Source organism: Mustela nivalis (assembly GCF_964662115.1).
Source record: "Mustela nivalis genome assembly, chromosome: 3".
NCBI lineage: Eukaryota > Metazoa > Chordata > Mammalia > Carnivora > Mustelidae > Mustela > Mustela nivalis.
The window spans coordinates 76,585,035-76,600,387 of NC_139022.1; the positions used below are offsets into that span (position 1 = coordinate 76,585,035).

The 15,353-nt window shown below is 38.2% G+C and overlaps 1 protein-coding gene across 1 annotated transcript in view; it reads left to right on the forward strand.

The window, feature by feature from the left end:
• Positions 1-15,353, forward strand: part of HOMER1 (homer scaffold protein 1) — a 132,891-nt gene that overhangs the window by 103,971 nt on the left and 13,567 nt on the right. The window contains exons 6-8 of the mRNA XM_082724809.1: positions 3,906-4,062; positions 10,562-10,672; positions 11,300-11,380. Coding sequence (XP_082580935.1) covers positions 3,906-4,062; positions 10,562-10,672; positions 11,300-11,380 — 349 coding nt within the window. The remainder of the gene's footprint in view (positions 1-3,905; positions 4,063-10,561; positions 10,673-11,299; positions 11,381-15,353) is intronic.

Genomic DNA, 15,353 nt, shown 5'->3' on the forward strand with positions numbered 1-15,353 from the left:
TTAGACTTATAGAAGAGTTAAAAAACTATGTAAAGAAACCCTCACCCAGCTTCCTTTAGTGTTAGCATTTCTTAAAGCCATAATAATTATCAAATTAATATCAATACAGTAGTACTAACTCCGGTTTACGAGACTTGTTTTCATCATTGCCCTTTTCCTATTAGGAATCTATCCACTTGCATTTAATTATGTCTTCTTATTCTCCACCATTCTGTTTCTCACTCTTGTCTTCTCTTGACACTGGAAGAGTACCAACCAGTTTTGTTTTGTTTAAGATTTTATTTATTTATTTGACAGACAGAGATCACAAGCAGGCAGAGAGGCAGAGAAAGGAAGAAGCAGACTCCCCGCTGAGCAGAGAGTCTGATTCAGGGCCTGATCCCAGGACCCTGCCATCATGACCTGAGCCAAAGGCAGAGGCTTTAACCCACTGTGCTAGCCAGGCACCCCGCAACTAGTTATTTTGTAGAATATCCTCAGTTTGGGTTTATAATGTTATCTCATGATTAGAATGAGGTTATGCCTTTTTGGCAAGAATACCACAGAAATTATCTTGTGTCTTTCTCTATGCATTATATCAGAGGGTTCAAGTTGCTGATACATCTTATTAGTGATGAGATTTAGAGATCTTACTGATAAGAACATGCTTTCTTTTATATACTATTTTTATATACTATTAAATTGCTTTAAAAAATATCAGTCCAGGGTGACTGGGCGGCTCATTCAGTTAAGCATCCAACTCTTGATTTCTACTCAGGTCATGGAGCTCAGGCTTATGAAATCAATTCCCATGCCGGACATGGAGCCTGCTTAAGATTCTCTCTCTCCCTTTATCCCTCCCCACTTCCATCTCTCCCTCTCTTTCCCCCTCCCTCTTTTCCTAGCTCCCTCTCTTAAAAAAAAAGAAAAAGAAAAAGAAAAATCAGTCCATCAAAGATTTACTCTGTGATACAAATAACCTACCAAAAACCAAAAATGCAGATTACAGAAAGCTATCATCATCATTAGTTAGTTAACGGGATGAGGTTTATAGAATTTCACTAGAAGAAAGAAACTGTTAAATAATAAGAAAGAAGAGGGGTGTCTGGGTGGCTCAGTAGTTAGGCATCTTACTCTTGTTTTTGGTTCAGGTCATGATCTCAAAGTCCTGCAGTCTTGAGCCCCATTCCAGGCTCCGTGTTCAATTGGGAGTCTGATTGAGATTCTCTCTCTCCTGTCCCCTGCCCACCCCCTGAGTGTGTGTTCTCTCTCTCTTTTTGTCTCTCTCCCTCAAATAAATACATCTTTTTCTTTCAGATGAGGCAATTCTTTCTTTGGGGGACAGTTAACAAAGGAATTATCAAGAGAGGAATCTTTCCAGTTAATAGGATTGTCTTTGTAATAGAAAAATTGTCCTGGTTCAGGCAATTAACTTTGGATAACTTATTAAGTAGAACAGTAAATGAGGAAATAGTTTTTTGCTTTTAGGGTTTTTTTTTTAATTTTTTATAAACATATAATATATTTTTATCCCCAGGGGTACAGGTCTGTAAATCACCAGGTTTACACACTTCACAGCATTCACCATAGCACATACCCTCCCCAATGTCCATAACCCCACCCCCCTTTCCCAAACCCCCTCCCCGCAGCAAGCCTCAGTTTGTTTTGTGAGATTAAGAGTCACTTATGGTTTGTCTCCCTCCCAATCCCATCTTGTTTCATTTTTTCATTTTTTCTCCTACCCACTTAAGGCCCCATGTTGCATCACCACTTCCTCATATCAGAGAGATCATATGATAGTTGTCTTTCTCCGCTTGACTTATTTCGCTAAGCATGATACCCTCTAGCTCCATCCATGTTGTCGCAAATGGCAAGATTTCATTTCTTTTGATGGCTGCATAGTATTCCATTGTGTATATATACCACATCTTCTTGATCCATTCATCTGTTGATGGACATCTAGGTTCTTTCCATAGTTTGGCTATTGTGGACATTGCTGCTATAAACATTTGGGTGCACGTGCCCCTTCGGATCACTACATTTGTATCTTTAGGGTAAATACCCAGTAGTGCAATTGCTGGGTCATAGGGTAGTTCTATTTTCAACATTTTGAGGAACCTCCATGCTGTTTTCCAGAGTGGCTGCACCAGCTTGCATTCCCACCAACAGTGTAGGAGGGTTCCCCTTTCTCCACATCCTCGCCAGCATCTGTCATTTCCTGACTGGTTAATTTTAGTCATTCTGACTGGTGAGAGGTGATATCTCATTGTGGTTTTGATTTGTATTTCCCTGATGCCGAGTGATATGGAGCACTTTTTCATGTGTCTGTTGGCCATCTGGATGTCTTCTTTGCAGAAATGTCTGTTCATGTCTTCTGCCCATTTCTTGATTGGATTATTTGTTCTTTGGGTGTTGAGTTTGCTAAGTTCTTTATAGATTTTGGACACTAGCCCTTTTTCTGATATGTTGCTTGCAAATATCTTCTCCCATTCTGTCAGTTGTCTTTTGGTTTTGTTAACTGTTTCCTTTGCTGTGCAAAAGCTTTTGATCTTGATTGAATCCCAATAGTTCATTTTTGCTCTTGCTTCCCTTGCCTTTGGCGATGTTCCTAGGAAGATGTTGCTGCGGCTGAGGTCGAAAAGGTTGTTGCCTGTGTTCTCCTCAAGGATTTTGATGGATTCCTTTCTCACATTGAGGTCCTTCATCCATTTTTGAGTTAGGGTTTTTTGTTTGTTTTATATGTGACATGGAATTCTATCAGAAATTAAGTCATTAGGACCAATTTCTAGGTGTAGCCTATCATAATACCTGAAATAAATGTATTGTTACAAGTTTTTCGTGTATTGGGCATTTAAAAATTATGAGTAATGTGAAATAAATCAGTAACAGTTACAGAAGAAATACTACATTACATGTCTCAAACCTTACTGACTTTGCAGCATCCTTACGTGTTTCACAAAGGAATGAAATTGTACTTCAGGGTTTCCTGCATTTGGTGCAGCCAAAAACAGTTTAAAGGTTTCTCAGAAATTAAAAATAGAAATATTATATGATCCATTAATTTCACTTCTGGGTATTTATCCAAAGAAAATGAAAATACTTTCTAAAAGATACATGCACCCTTAGGTTTATTGCAGCTTTATTTACAATAGCCAAGATAGGGAAGCAGCCCAAGGTCCATCAATAGATGAATGGATAAAGAAGATATGGTATGGGGACACCTGGGTGGCTCAGTTGTTAAGCATCTGCTTTCAGCTCAGGTCATGATCATAAGGTTCCAGGGTTTGAGCCCCGAATTGGGCTCCCTGCTCAGCCAGGAGCCTGCTTCCCCCTCTCTGTCTCTGCCTGCCTGTGGTCTCTCTGTCAAATAAATAAATAAAATATTAAACACACACATACACACACACAAACAAAAATCAGAATATAATCAGACGGGTGGATCCAGAGCAATACACTGGATCCTGTGTGTGTTTTGGTCTGTTAGAAAACTAGATCCCAAAATTGTAAATTGTATATGATTATCACTGTTATACTCTAGAAATATCATATTATATGTCAGCCATATTTTTATTAAAAATAAAAAATTTAATACCTGCCTTTAAAAAATAACACAGTACATTGTTAGGTTTGCCTGTAAATATTTTTCAGGATATAATGTTTATTCCTCAAAAGAGAATGGGTAGAAACTGTTCTGTAGATATAGTATCTGTCCTAATGAAGGTGGGAACTAGTCTGCATTAAGCCTATTACTGTGATACTTTTCTGTTTCCTCACTTGCAGGATTTCAATGAAATATTTGTTTTTATTCTTTTCAGATTATCTTTGAGACATTCATAGGCTGTAAAACGATAAAACTAATAGAATGGAGTACTGCTGCACCTCCAAAGTGACAATATTCAGTGTAATAGAATTTTCTTCTCTTTTAGTTCAGCAATCAGCAAACACTGGGAGGCTGAACTGGCTACCCTCAAAGGAAATAATGCCAAACTCACTGCGGCCCTGTTGGAGTCCACTGCCAATGTGAAACAATGGAAACAGCAGCTTGCTGCCTATCAGGAGGAAGCAGAACGTCTGCACAAGCGGGTAAGCTCAGAGCTGCAGCTGGCCCTGGGGACTGATGGCTAACAGGTCTTCCTGACCAGCAGAGACATACATGTAGGTTCCTTGCAAGGACATCTGGAGATAGTCATTTCTTGTCAGAACATACATATAGGTGGTAGCAAATGTAGATTTATTTAGTTAAGAAAAATACTTTTCTGGGGCACCAGTGTGGCTCAGTGGGTTAAGCACCTGCCTTCAGCTCAATTCATGATCTCAGGGTCCTGGGATCGAGTCCCGCGTTGGGCTCTCTGCTCAGCAGGGAGCCTGCTTCTCCCTCTCTATCTGCTTGCCTCTCTGCCTACTTGTGATCTCTCTCTCTCTCTCTCTCTGTCAAATAAATAAAATATTTTAAAAAGAAAAATACTTTTCTATTCTGCCACTTACTAGCTCTCTGACCTTTGGTAAGTTACCCCTTTCTGCTCAATAATCTATGTATAAAATAGGAATAATAATATATAGTCTCTAGAATTCCTGTGAAAATGAATAGAGAAAATGAATTGATGTGCAGTTGCACCGAGTTAATGATAGATACTTTTATTATTTAATTTTATTGTTTTTTTGAGGAAGGAGCAACTTAAAAAATACAGGTAAGAAGTTCTTATAAAGGTTGGTTACACAAAGTTTCCCCCACTATCCGAAAGCAAAGCAATCCTGTGAAACCTTTCTTTTTTTTTTTTTTAATTTATTTTTTATTTTCAGCATAACAGTATTCATCATTTTGGTACCAAACCCAGTGCTCCATGCAATCTGTGCCCTCTATAATACGCACCACCTGGTACCCCGACCTCCCACTCCCCGCCCCTTCAAAACCCTCAGATTGTTTTTCAGAGTCAACAGTCTCTCGTGGTTCACCTCCCCTTCCAATTTCCCCTAACTCTCTTCTCCTCTCTATCTCCCCATGTCCTCCATGTTATTTGTTATGCTCCACAAATAAATGAAACCACATGATAATTGACTCTCTCTGCTTGACTTATTTCACTCAGCATAATCTCTTCCAGTCCCGTCCATGTTGCTACAAAAGTTGAGTATTCGTCTTTTCTGATGGAGGCATAATACTCCATAGTGTATATGGACCACATCTTCCTTATCCATTTGTCCGGGCGTCTTGGTTCTTTCCATAGTTTGGTGACCGTGGCCATTGCTGCTATAAACATTGGGGTACAGATGGCCCTTCTTGTCATGACATCTGTATCATTGGGGTAAATACCCAGGAGTGCAATTGCAGGGTCATAGGGAAGCTCTATTTTTAATTTCTTGAGGAATCTCCACACTGTTCTCCAAAGAGGCTGCACCAACTTGCATTCCCACCAACAGTGTAAGAGGGTTCCCCTTTCTCCACATCCTCTCCAACACATGTTGTTTCCTGTTTTGTTAATTTTGGCCATTCTAACTGGTGTAAGGTGATATCTCAATGTGGTTTTAATTTGAATCTCCCTGAGAGCTAATGATGATGAACATTTTTTCATGTGTCTGATAGCCATTTGTATGTCTTAATTGGAGAAGTGTCTGTTCATATCTTCTGCCCATTTTTTGATATGTTTGCCTGTTTCGTGTGTATTGAGTTTGAGGAGTTCATTATAGATCCTGGATATCAACCTTTTGTCTGTATTGTCATTTGCAAATATCTTCTCCCATTCCGTGGGTTGCCTCTTTGTTTTTTTGACTGTTTCCTTTGCTGTGCAGAAACTTTTGATTTTGATGAAGTCCCAAAAGTTTATTTTCGCTTTTGTTTCCTTTGCCTTTGGAGACATAGCTTGAAAGAAGTTGCTGTGGCTGATATCGAAGAGATTACTGCCTATGTACTCCTCTAGGATTCTGATGGATTCCTGTCTCACGTTGAAGTCTTTTATCCATTTTGAGTTTATCTTTGTGTACGGTATAAGAGAATGGTCGAGTTTCATTCTTCTACATATAGCTGTCCAGTTTTCCTAGTACCATTTATTGAAGAGACTGTCTTTTTTCCACTGTATATTTTTTCCTGTTTTGTCGAAGATTAATTGACCATAGAGTTGAGGGTCCATATCTGGGCTCTCTACTCTGTTCCACTGGTCTATGTGTCTGTTTTTATGCCAGTACCATGCTGTCTTGATGATCACAGCTTTGTAATAAAGCTTGAAATCAGGTAACATGATGCCCCCAGCTTTATTTTTGTTTTTCAACATTTTCTTAGCGATTCGGGGTCTCTTCTGATTCCATACAAATTTTAAGATTATTTGCTCCAGCTCTTTGACGAATACCGGTGGAATTTTGATCGGAATAACATTAAAAGTATAGATTGCTCTAGGCAGTATAGTCATTTTAACAATGTTTATTCTTCCAGTCCAAGAGCATGGAATGGTCTTCCATCTTTTTGTGTCTTCTTCAGTTTCTTTCATGAGTGTTCTGTAGTTCCTCGGGTACAGATCCTTTACCTCTTTGGTTGGGTTTATTCCCAGGTATCTTATGGTTCTTGGTGCTATAGTAAATGGAATTGATTCTCTAATTTCCCTTTCTGTATTTTTATTATTAGTGTATAAGAAAGCCACTGATTTCTGTACATTGACTTTGTATCCTGCCACGTTGCTGAATTGTTGTATGAGTTCTAGTAGTTTGGGGGTGGAGTCTTTTGGGTTTTCCATATAAAGAATCATGTCGTCTGTGAAACCTTTCTTAAGCCAAAGTAGTATGAAGTGAAGAGTATCTCCTGCTTTCCAGAAGTTCACTTTGTCTTTATGAAAGACCTATGTTAGTATCTGTTTTTGCTAACCGACAAATCTGAGGACCATTTTTAGTTTTGCCAATAAAAGCTGTTACCATACTAATACAGGTCTTTTATGAATGTGAAGTGGCCTAATGCAAACTCTCAGGAAGTGGGGGACACTTGTATTTGTAATTTCAAACAGGAAAAGAAGATCAGAAATCTCAGTATAAATAACATTAGAAGCCCAAACAGTTACTTGAGAAGAATTTTTTTTGTATTCAGAGCATTTGCATTTACCTAGCAGGACTTAGATGCCACTAGTTTCTTTTTTTAGGAAGCATACCAAAGAAGTGAATTTCATAGACCATAGGAAATGGGTTTACTACCAGAGTACAATTTGAGGAATGGAGTAGGATCAGGGTGACAGGGAAAGTAATATGAAATAGAGACAGGGAGGGAGAGTAAGAAATCTGAGTAAATGTCATCCTATTGTATGTATAAAGGTTAACTTACGAGGAAGAAGAAGGAAGTTGTTGTTTAATATGTATAGAATTTCCATTTTGCAAGATGATAAATTTCTGGAGATCTTTTTCATAACAGTGTGAATATACTTAACACTACTGAATTGTGCATTTAAAAATGGCTAAGATGATAAATTTTATTCTGTGTTTTTTACCACAATAAAATAAATTAATCCATGACAGTTAACTCATGAGCCAATAAATAGTCACTAAAGAACTGTCATATCCCCTTACTGTATAATCTCTGTCCTTAAGGAAATTTTGGGTTAAATTGTGAATTGGATTTTAAAGATCTAAGAAATGAAATCTTTCTGTTTATTCATATTTATAATTTTCAGTGCTCTTCTTTCCCTCTTGTGGATTAGAATTTCCATCAGGTGTCATTTCCTTGGAGCCTAAATTCCTTTGCAGTTTCAGCCAGAGTGGTGTAAGGGGCAGCTTTCTGTATTTAGCATAGGTTGTGTTTTCCTAGTTCTTCACATGTCTAGTCATTTTAGTTGTATGTTAGACATTTGAAATTAGATGACATACAGTAAGATTCTTTTATCTTACTCTGAATGTTGTTGATTTTTGTTTGAGCCAAGCAGTTAAACTTACTTACAGATTTCCCTGAAATTGTGGAGGTATGGACTTAGACTTCATTAGAGTCCATTTATTTTAATTTTGCCCTTTAACCCTATGGTAAATTTCCTAGTCCTGGGAAATCTTTATTTCTAAGGCATAACCCTTCTGGTGTTTCACTGGAAAGCTTGAGCTAATAACTATGTCCTCTAATTTGATAGGACTGAAACGTCAAACTCTTTTCTCTGTGGTGAACCCTACCACAACTCAGCTCCTGCAGCCTTCCAGCTCCTTCCAACAGTCCCATGCTGGACTCCTTGGATCTTACCTGTGTGTATGTAGTTCAAGGGTTAGCCAAAGACTTGAAGGGAGTCTGTATGTTTATTTGGGGGCTTTCTTCATACAGTTCCTCCAATTTCTAGCTGTTTCAGCTGTGCTAAGGAATCCCCAGACCCTCAGGCTCCTCAGGGAAATAAGACCACAGGTTTCTACTTAAGTTCTAGTCAAGTAGTTCAGCTAGACTGCAGAGGTCCTTCAAGCAAAAGGATGTGTAAATGTGTATTTTTTAAATTAAATTTAATTTTTTTTAGTGTTCCAAGATTCATTGTTTATGCACCACACCCAGTGCTCCATGTAATACGTACCCTCCTTAATACTCACCACCAGGCTCACCCAACCCCCCACCACCCTCCCCTCCAAAACCCTCAGTTTGTTTCTCAGAGTCCACAATCTCTCATGGTTCATCTCCACCTCCAATTTCCCCCAACTCACTTCTCTCCATCTGCCTATGTCTTCATTGTTATTCCTCATGCTCCACAAGTAAGTGAACCATATGATAATTGACTCTCTCGGCTTGACTTATTTCACTCAGCATAATCTCTTCCAGTCCTGTCCATGTTGATATAAAAGTTGGGTATTCATCCTTTCTGATGAAGGCATAATACTCCATTGTATATATGGACCATATCTTCTTTATCCATTCATCTGTTGAAGGTCATCTTGGCTCTTTCCACAGTTTGGTGACCGTGGTCATTGCTGCTTTGACTGTTGGGGTACAGATGGCCCTTCTTTCCACTACATCTGTATCGTTGGGGTACCCAATGTGATTGCTTTCTTTCTGTCTCTTGCTCTACTTTGTCACTTAACAGGGCATTCAAACAGTTGAATTTTATGTTTTGGTCATGATTTGCAATTGTTAACTGTGGGAAAATTTTTCCAGTAAAAAGTACTCCATCATAATCAGAACTGGAAGCTCCCCATAATGAATTCATTATCTATCTAATTGGACAAAAAAACAAAAAACAAAAAAATTTAAAAACTGCTATATATTGAACAATAAAGAAATAATTTCCAAGATTTAGAATACATTTCATTTTGTGGACCACAGGACAGGAGAGCCTAGAGGAATTAAGTAAATAGGAATGACTTTCTGGTGAAAGTACATGCTGAGCTGAGAGCTGAAGGTTTGCTAATGTCTGAACAGCTTCAGTGGTAAGAGTGGATATTCTAGTTAAGTCAGCAAGATGGGTGTGAGAGTGGTTTATTCTTAGGATGAGGAGACTTGCCTATTTTTAGTTGGAAAAACCACATATGTGGTGTCTTGGGTGATGAGGATGGTTAAGTAGTTAAGGACTGATGCATGCAAGACCTGAGGGTTTAGATTTGATATTGTAAAAAATGAGACTTTAAAAGACTTTGAATGGAGGAGTTACACAATGATAATGAATGTTAGTTTATAGGAGGTAAAAATAGACAAAGATAATAATTATGTACTCTTGTGACCATTGCTGTGGTCTAGGCCTGGATGATCAGGGTCTGCACAAGGCTATTAGTACATGAATAGAAAGGAAGAAAGTGTTTAGAAATGTAGAGTAATATTTATGGAGGATAAGTAAATAATGGAAAATGTGAAGAAGAAGGATTTGTGTTTCGTTAATAGTCTAGAATTTACTGCATTCTTCTAGTCAGCCAAAATGTATGAGATGCTGATGTGTGTAAAGAGCTGTGATGGAGTGTGCATGCATGTTTTTATGTTGACTTCTGTCTATTTTGATTATTGGATCCAACAATTTTGTTGGATGGTTTAACTCTGAGGGACAGTGCCCTTCTCTCTTCTCCCAGAAAATACCAAGTGCTCATTAAAAGTTATGTAGCTCTTTGGGCCCTTAGTACATTCTTACTGACTAAAGAATGTTATCTTTTGCTACAGAGACACTATTGATATGAAGTCATTCTAGTATCGACTGATTTAAGTTGTATTTTAAGCGTATCTTTTCTTCCAGATTCTCTTACATTTTGGAAATGTATTTGAAAAATTTCTCACTTCGGCAAGGCCAGTTTTCAGAAGCCATGTTTAATTTGAAAGCTGCAGATGGAAGGCAGATGGCTCTATCTGATTTGGAATATGTTGTCATAAGAAATTCTTAAAGAAGCCTTTCATTATAGGGGTTCTCAACTGTCATTAATCAATTAAGCTTTCCTAACTTTTTCCATGACCAAGCCATGTAAATAATTATTCCCCAGTCTTTTTTTCATTGTCCTAAATTCATATCCTTAAAGAATCTATTCATTCTACCTTAAGTATCTTAATATTTCTCAAAATTGATTTTCATATGTTGTTTAAAAGTTATGATTTACCTGTCCGGGGCTTATTATATTTTCTGCAAGAAATCTCTTGAGATAGTCCTACAGCTTAACCTGTGTTTTCATTTCATCTTAGGTGACCGAGCTTGAATGTGTTAGTAGCCAAGCCAATGCAGTGCACACCCACAAGACAGAATTAAACCAGACAATACAGGAACTAGAAGAGACGCTGAAAGTGAAGGAAGAGGTATTTGTTCCTTCTCATTCATCTGTAACCCAGCTACCATAGGTGCACAAACTCCTGGAGACTCTGTCAGATTTACAAGTGTTTTATGGAATAAAGTAAGGTTGTGGGGTGTTTTGGGGGAGGAGATGAAATTTTTTTCTATTGACAACAAAGCTTGTTCCTATTTTCTCCATCCTTGTTTCTGCTGTGAGGAACTACGGTGAGGCAGTCAGACTGAGATACTTGCCTTCTGTGAGAGAGTTGCATTAGTAACATCAACAGAAAACTGTGAGAGGTTAAATGAATTTTACAAGCTGTTGCTTTCTCTGGTTTCCAGTCATAGGATTTAATAGCACAGGAAAGAATTATACCCACAAGGCTTGAAGCAGCTTTAAAATGTTCTGATGGTTGTTTCTAAGCAGTGCTGTACTGAAGCCACCAAGCAGACTTGTTGCTTCAGATTATCACGTATTAGACAACATACCCATAAAGATGAATTCACTCTTCTAAAAATCAGCATAAAGGAATGTTTTTTAAATTATTCTCTTCTAAGGACTAAGACAATAATTTCAGGAGGGAAATAAGACTTTCTCTGTGCTTGATTTAGTTTAAATATTGTTGCTAAAAACATTGCTCTACTTTTTCTAGGAAATAGAAAGACTAAAACAAGAAATTGATAATGCCAGAGAACTACAAGAACAGAGGGACTCTTTGACTCAGAAACTACAGGTGAGCAATAATAATATTTTGATTAATCTCTACATAGAGAGAATCTTCAGTCATTCTTTGACATAATGTTGACTTTTTTCCTGAAACTTCATTTTGGAGGTTGTCAATCATTTTTCCAGGACTATCTGATTCATGGCTGATCTTTGATTCTCCAAAAATTGTGATAACCTCACCTAGGTAGCATAAGATCATCAGAGATGGTCATTTATTAATTGCCTTTAGTACATTGTCCTAGGAATTTCCACTTTTTAACATAAAAAACACTCTGAATTTAAAGAGAATTTCTCATGTGGATTTCATTCAATCAAAGAGTTCTACTTATTTTTTTTTTTACACTGCACTAATGAGTATGAATTGCAATAGTAGTTGTGCCCTAATGGAAATTAAGCTAGCGACATCTTTCTTTCTTTATGCTTCTGAATTTTACTCACCTTTTTTGCATAAATAATGTTTCCTGACTCTAATTTACATACATATATCCTGTATCAGTGATTAGGGAAGATTTTTAGAATTCATTATCAAAGTCTCTGGCACCTTTGGCCCCCCCTTTTTTTTTTACACCCCAGGGGTCAGCTGCCTCTATAAAAGAAGATTAGGACCACTTTAGAGTTTGGAGTAGAAATAAATGTATGTACAGAGTGAGGAATTTTGGATCAGGGTGGTAAGTGGGACCTGAAAGCCCAGGAATAGGAGAGTACCTCAATTGTAATGAGAGAGTCTTGCATTCATTGAGGGCTTCCTATGTGCCACACTTTACTTCTGTTGTGCATTTTCTTCTTGTAACAGTCACCCGAGGAAACTGAGGCTTATATAGGTTCACTTGTCCAATCTCCATTTATATAGGTAGTCAGAATTCTGGGACAGTGGAGAAAGGCTGTAGGTTTTTCATATGGCCTGAAACTTTTCCCTCTCCCTCTCCTATCACTGACTTGCAGCCATCTGATTTGTTTTGGCTAGCCCTATTAATTGTTGTTCCCACATTTTAATGATCTGTGTAAATTACTGGTTCTCGAGTGGGGCAGTTTTGTGCCAGGCGACATGTAGCAATGTGCCGAGACAATTTTGATTTTCACAACTCGGGCAGTACTATTGACCTGTAGTCGGTTGAAGTCAAGAGTGCTGCTAAACATCCAATTATCGGGACCAAACTGTCAATAGTGCCAAGGTTGAAAAAGCCCGGTGTTGAGATAAAGATAAAGCATGTACTCAGGGCTTGAAGAAGAGGGGGGAATTCAGTGGAGCTTTGTCTTTCGTTCCTTTGGTTCAGGCTGCCATTTTCAGAGTCTTTGCCGCGATTTAGGCGTTTGCCGAGCACTCATGTGCCTTTGCTTGTACTCTCACACTAGCAGGTGTTGTATCCCCATTTTCAAAGAGAAGGCCGCAGTTCGGGAGTGTTTGCAAGTTGACAAGGTGCTGGACTAGAAAGGAGTGAGACCGGGGCGCCTGGATGGCTCAGTGGGTTAAAGCCTCTGCCTTCGGCTCAGGTCATGATCCCAGGGTGCTGGGATTGAGTCCCGCATTGGGCTCTCTGCTCAGCCAGAAGCTTGCTTCCTCCTGTCTCTCTGCCAGCCTCTCTGTCTGCTTGTGATCTCTGTCTGTCAAATAAATAAATAAAATCTTTAAAAAAAAAGAAAGAAAGAAAGGAGTGAGACCCACGTTGGTTTGGACTCCACAGTGTCTGTTCTTTCTGTCCAGCTGCCCCACTGCTTCAGGCGGCCATGCTGCCAACACGTTCCTGACGGTTCTGGCAGACGTTTTCCCAGTTACATACACATTGTCCCAGAGAAACTAAGATATATAAATATATTTAAGATTTTTAAGATTTTACTTAACATGTAATTTATATTATATATAAACATATATTATGTATATATATATATTTAAGATTTTACTTATTTATTTGACAGAGAGAGACAGCAAGAGAAGGAATATAAGCAGGGGGAGTGGGAGAGGAAGAAGCAGGTTTCCTGCTGAGCGGGGAGCCCAAGGCAGGGCTCCATCCCAGTACTCTGAGATCATGACCTGAGCTGAAGGCAGACGCTTAATGACTGAGTCACCCAGGTGCCCCAAGGCATTGTTTTATATAACCATCAAAATCAAGAAACTATATGTCTACAGACCTTATTCATATTCCCATAATTGTCTTAATAATCTCCTTTATAACAAAGTTTAAAACTTGTTTTTCTGGTCCAAGATTTATTCTAGGCTTATGTGTTGCGTTTAGTTGTCATATGTATTTATTTTGATGTTTGAGTTGTCCCAGATTTGGCCAGTGGGAACCCCTTCAGTCCAGCTTCTTTTTCCTTTTTATGTGACTCTGTCATTCTTTAAAGAATGTCTTCATGTTTTAGGACAACTACATATTCCAGGCTCATCTTATATTTTTTTCAGTCCTCAGCCTTGGAATTAGCTATTTCTCCAGAGAGAAATTTCTTCTTCTTTTTTTTTTTTTCTTAAAGATTTTGTGGGGGCGCCTGGGTGGCTGAGTGGGTTAAAGCCTCTCGTAGTCCCTCTGCTTCCTGCTCCCCTTGCTTGTGTGCTCTCTCTGTCAAATAATAAATAAAACCTTAAAAAAAAAGAAACATACTTACGTTCATTTGTATCATATTGTATTCTATTTTCATATTTTCTTATCTGTTCTTCTACATTTTATTTATATATGCATTTCCTGAGTATATGAAACATTAGCATGGTTCCAAAAGTCAGACTATTCAGAAAGTTGTTTTTAGAGACCTCACCTCTAGTCCCTACTGCCCTAGCATCTGCGCGGTCCTTCCCACCCCATTTCCAGGTGCCACCTGTAGGTAACCAGTCTCATTAGTTCCTAGTTAATCCTTTCTGCATTTCTTTTCACACAAATGAACAGATAGGTCTCTTTGTTTACCTTCTCCTCCCCTTTTTTTTAGTGGTAACATGCTCTCCATTGCTCATGTGCACTTTGCTTCTTTAACTGAAAATACATTCTGGGAGTCACTGTTTCAGTCCATCTAGATCTTGTCCATGCTTGTTATAGCTGTAAAGTCCCTCACTTGTGTGTGTGGTAGTTTATTCAGCTACTCCTTTATGGGGGTATTTATGTTGTCTCCAGTGTTCTGCAACACTACTACCATAAGTAATACTGTGTACAGGTATTTTGTTATTGTTGGAGGTATATCTTCAGGATAGATTTTTTTTTAAGTTCTTTTTTTTTTTTTTTTTTTTTTTTTTGGTTTTGTTATTTTTTACTAATCTCTGCACCCACTGTGGGGCTTGAGCTCACTATACCAAGATGCAAAGTCTCATACTCTTCAGACTGAGCTAGCCAGGAAGGATAGATTCTCAGAAGGAAGATTTCTAAGTAAGGAAATAAACACATACATACGTAGTTTGGTTAAACAATGTCAAATTCCCCTCCGTAATAGATTGTGCTGGTGCCTACTTAAACCACTACTGTGAGTGCCTCTTTGCCCATTGTCTCGCCAACAAAATGTGTTGTCAATAGATAAGAAATGATAGTTTTAATCTGCATATCTCATGAGTGACATGGACATCTTTCATAAGCTTGGCGGTCATTTCAATATCTCTTTGTACATGGGTGGATGGGTGTTCATGTCTTTTGCCCTTTACCTAGAGGATTTTTGGTTGGTTCTCTTTCTGGAGTTCTTTACATATTGCAGGAGTTCTTTTTATATCTGATTACATGTTAAAAATTTCTCCCAATTTTTTTTTTTTTTTTTGGCTTTGCCTAAGATGGTGTTTTATGTAATAGTCAGATTTATTACTCTTTTCTTTTCTTGGTTCTGGCTTGCAGATCATATAGTTAGATAGCTCTTTTCCAAACTCAGATGATACAGGAATTCATGTGTATTTCCCACTAGTCCTTACAGGGTTTCATTTTTTACATGGATCTCTGAGTGTTTTGGGTTTATTCTTTTGTGTGTGGTATGAGATGTGGATGTAGCTTTCCAAATGTCTGTCCAGTTACCTCATTACC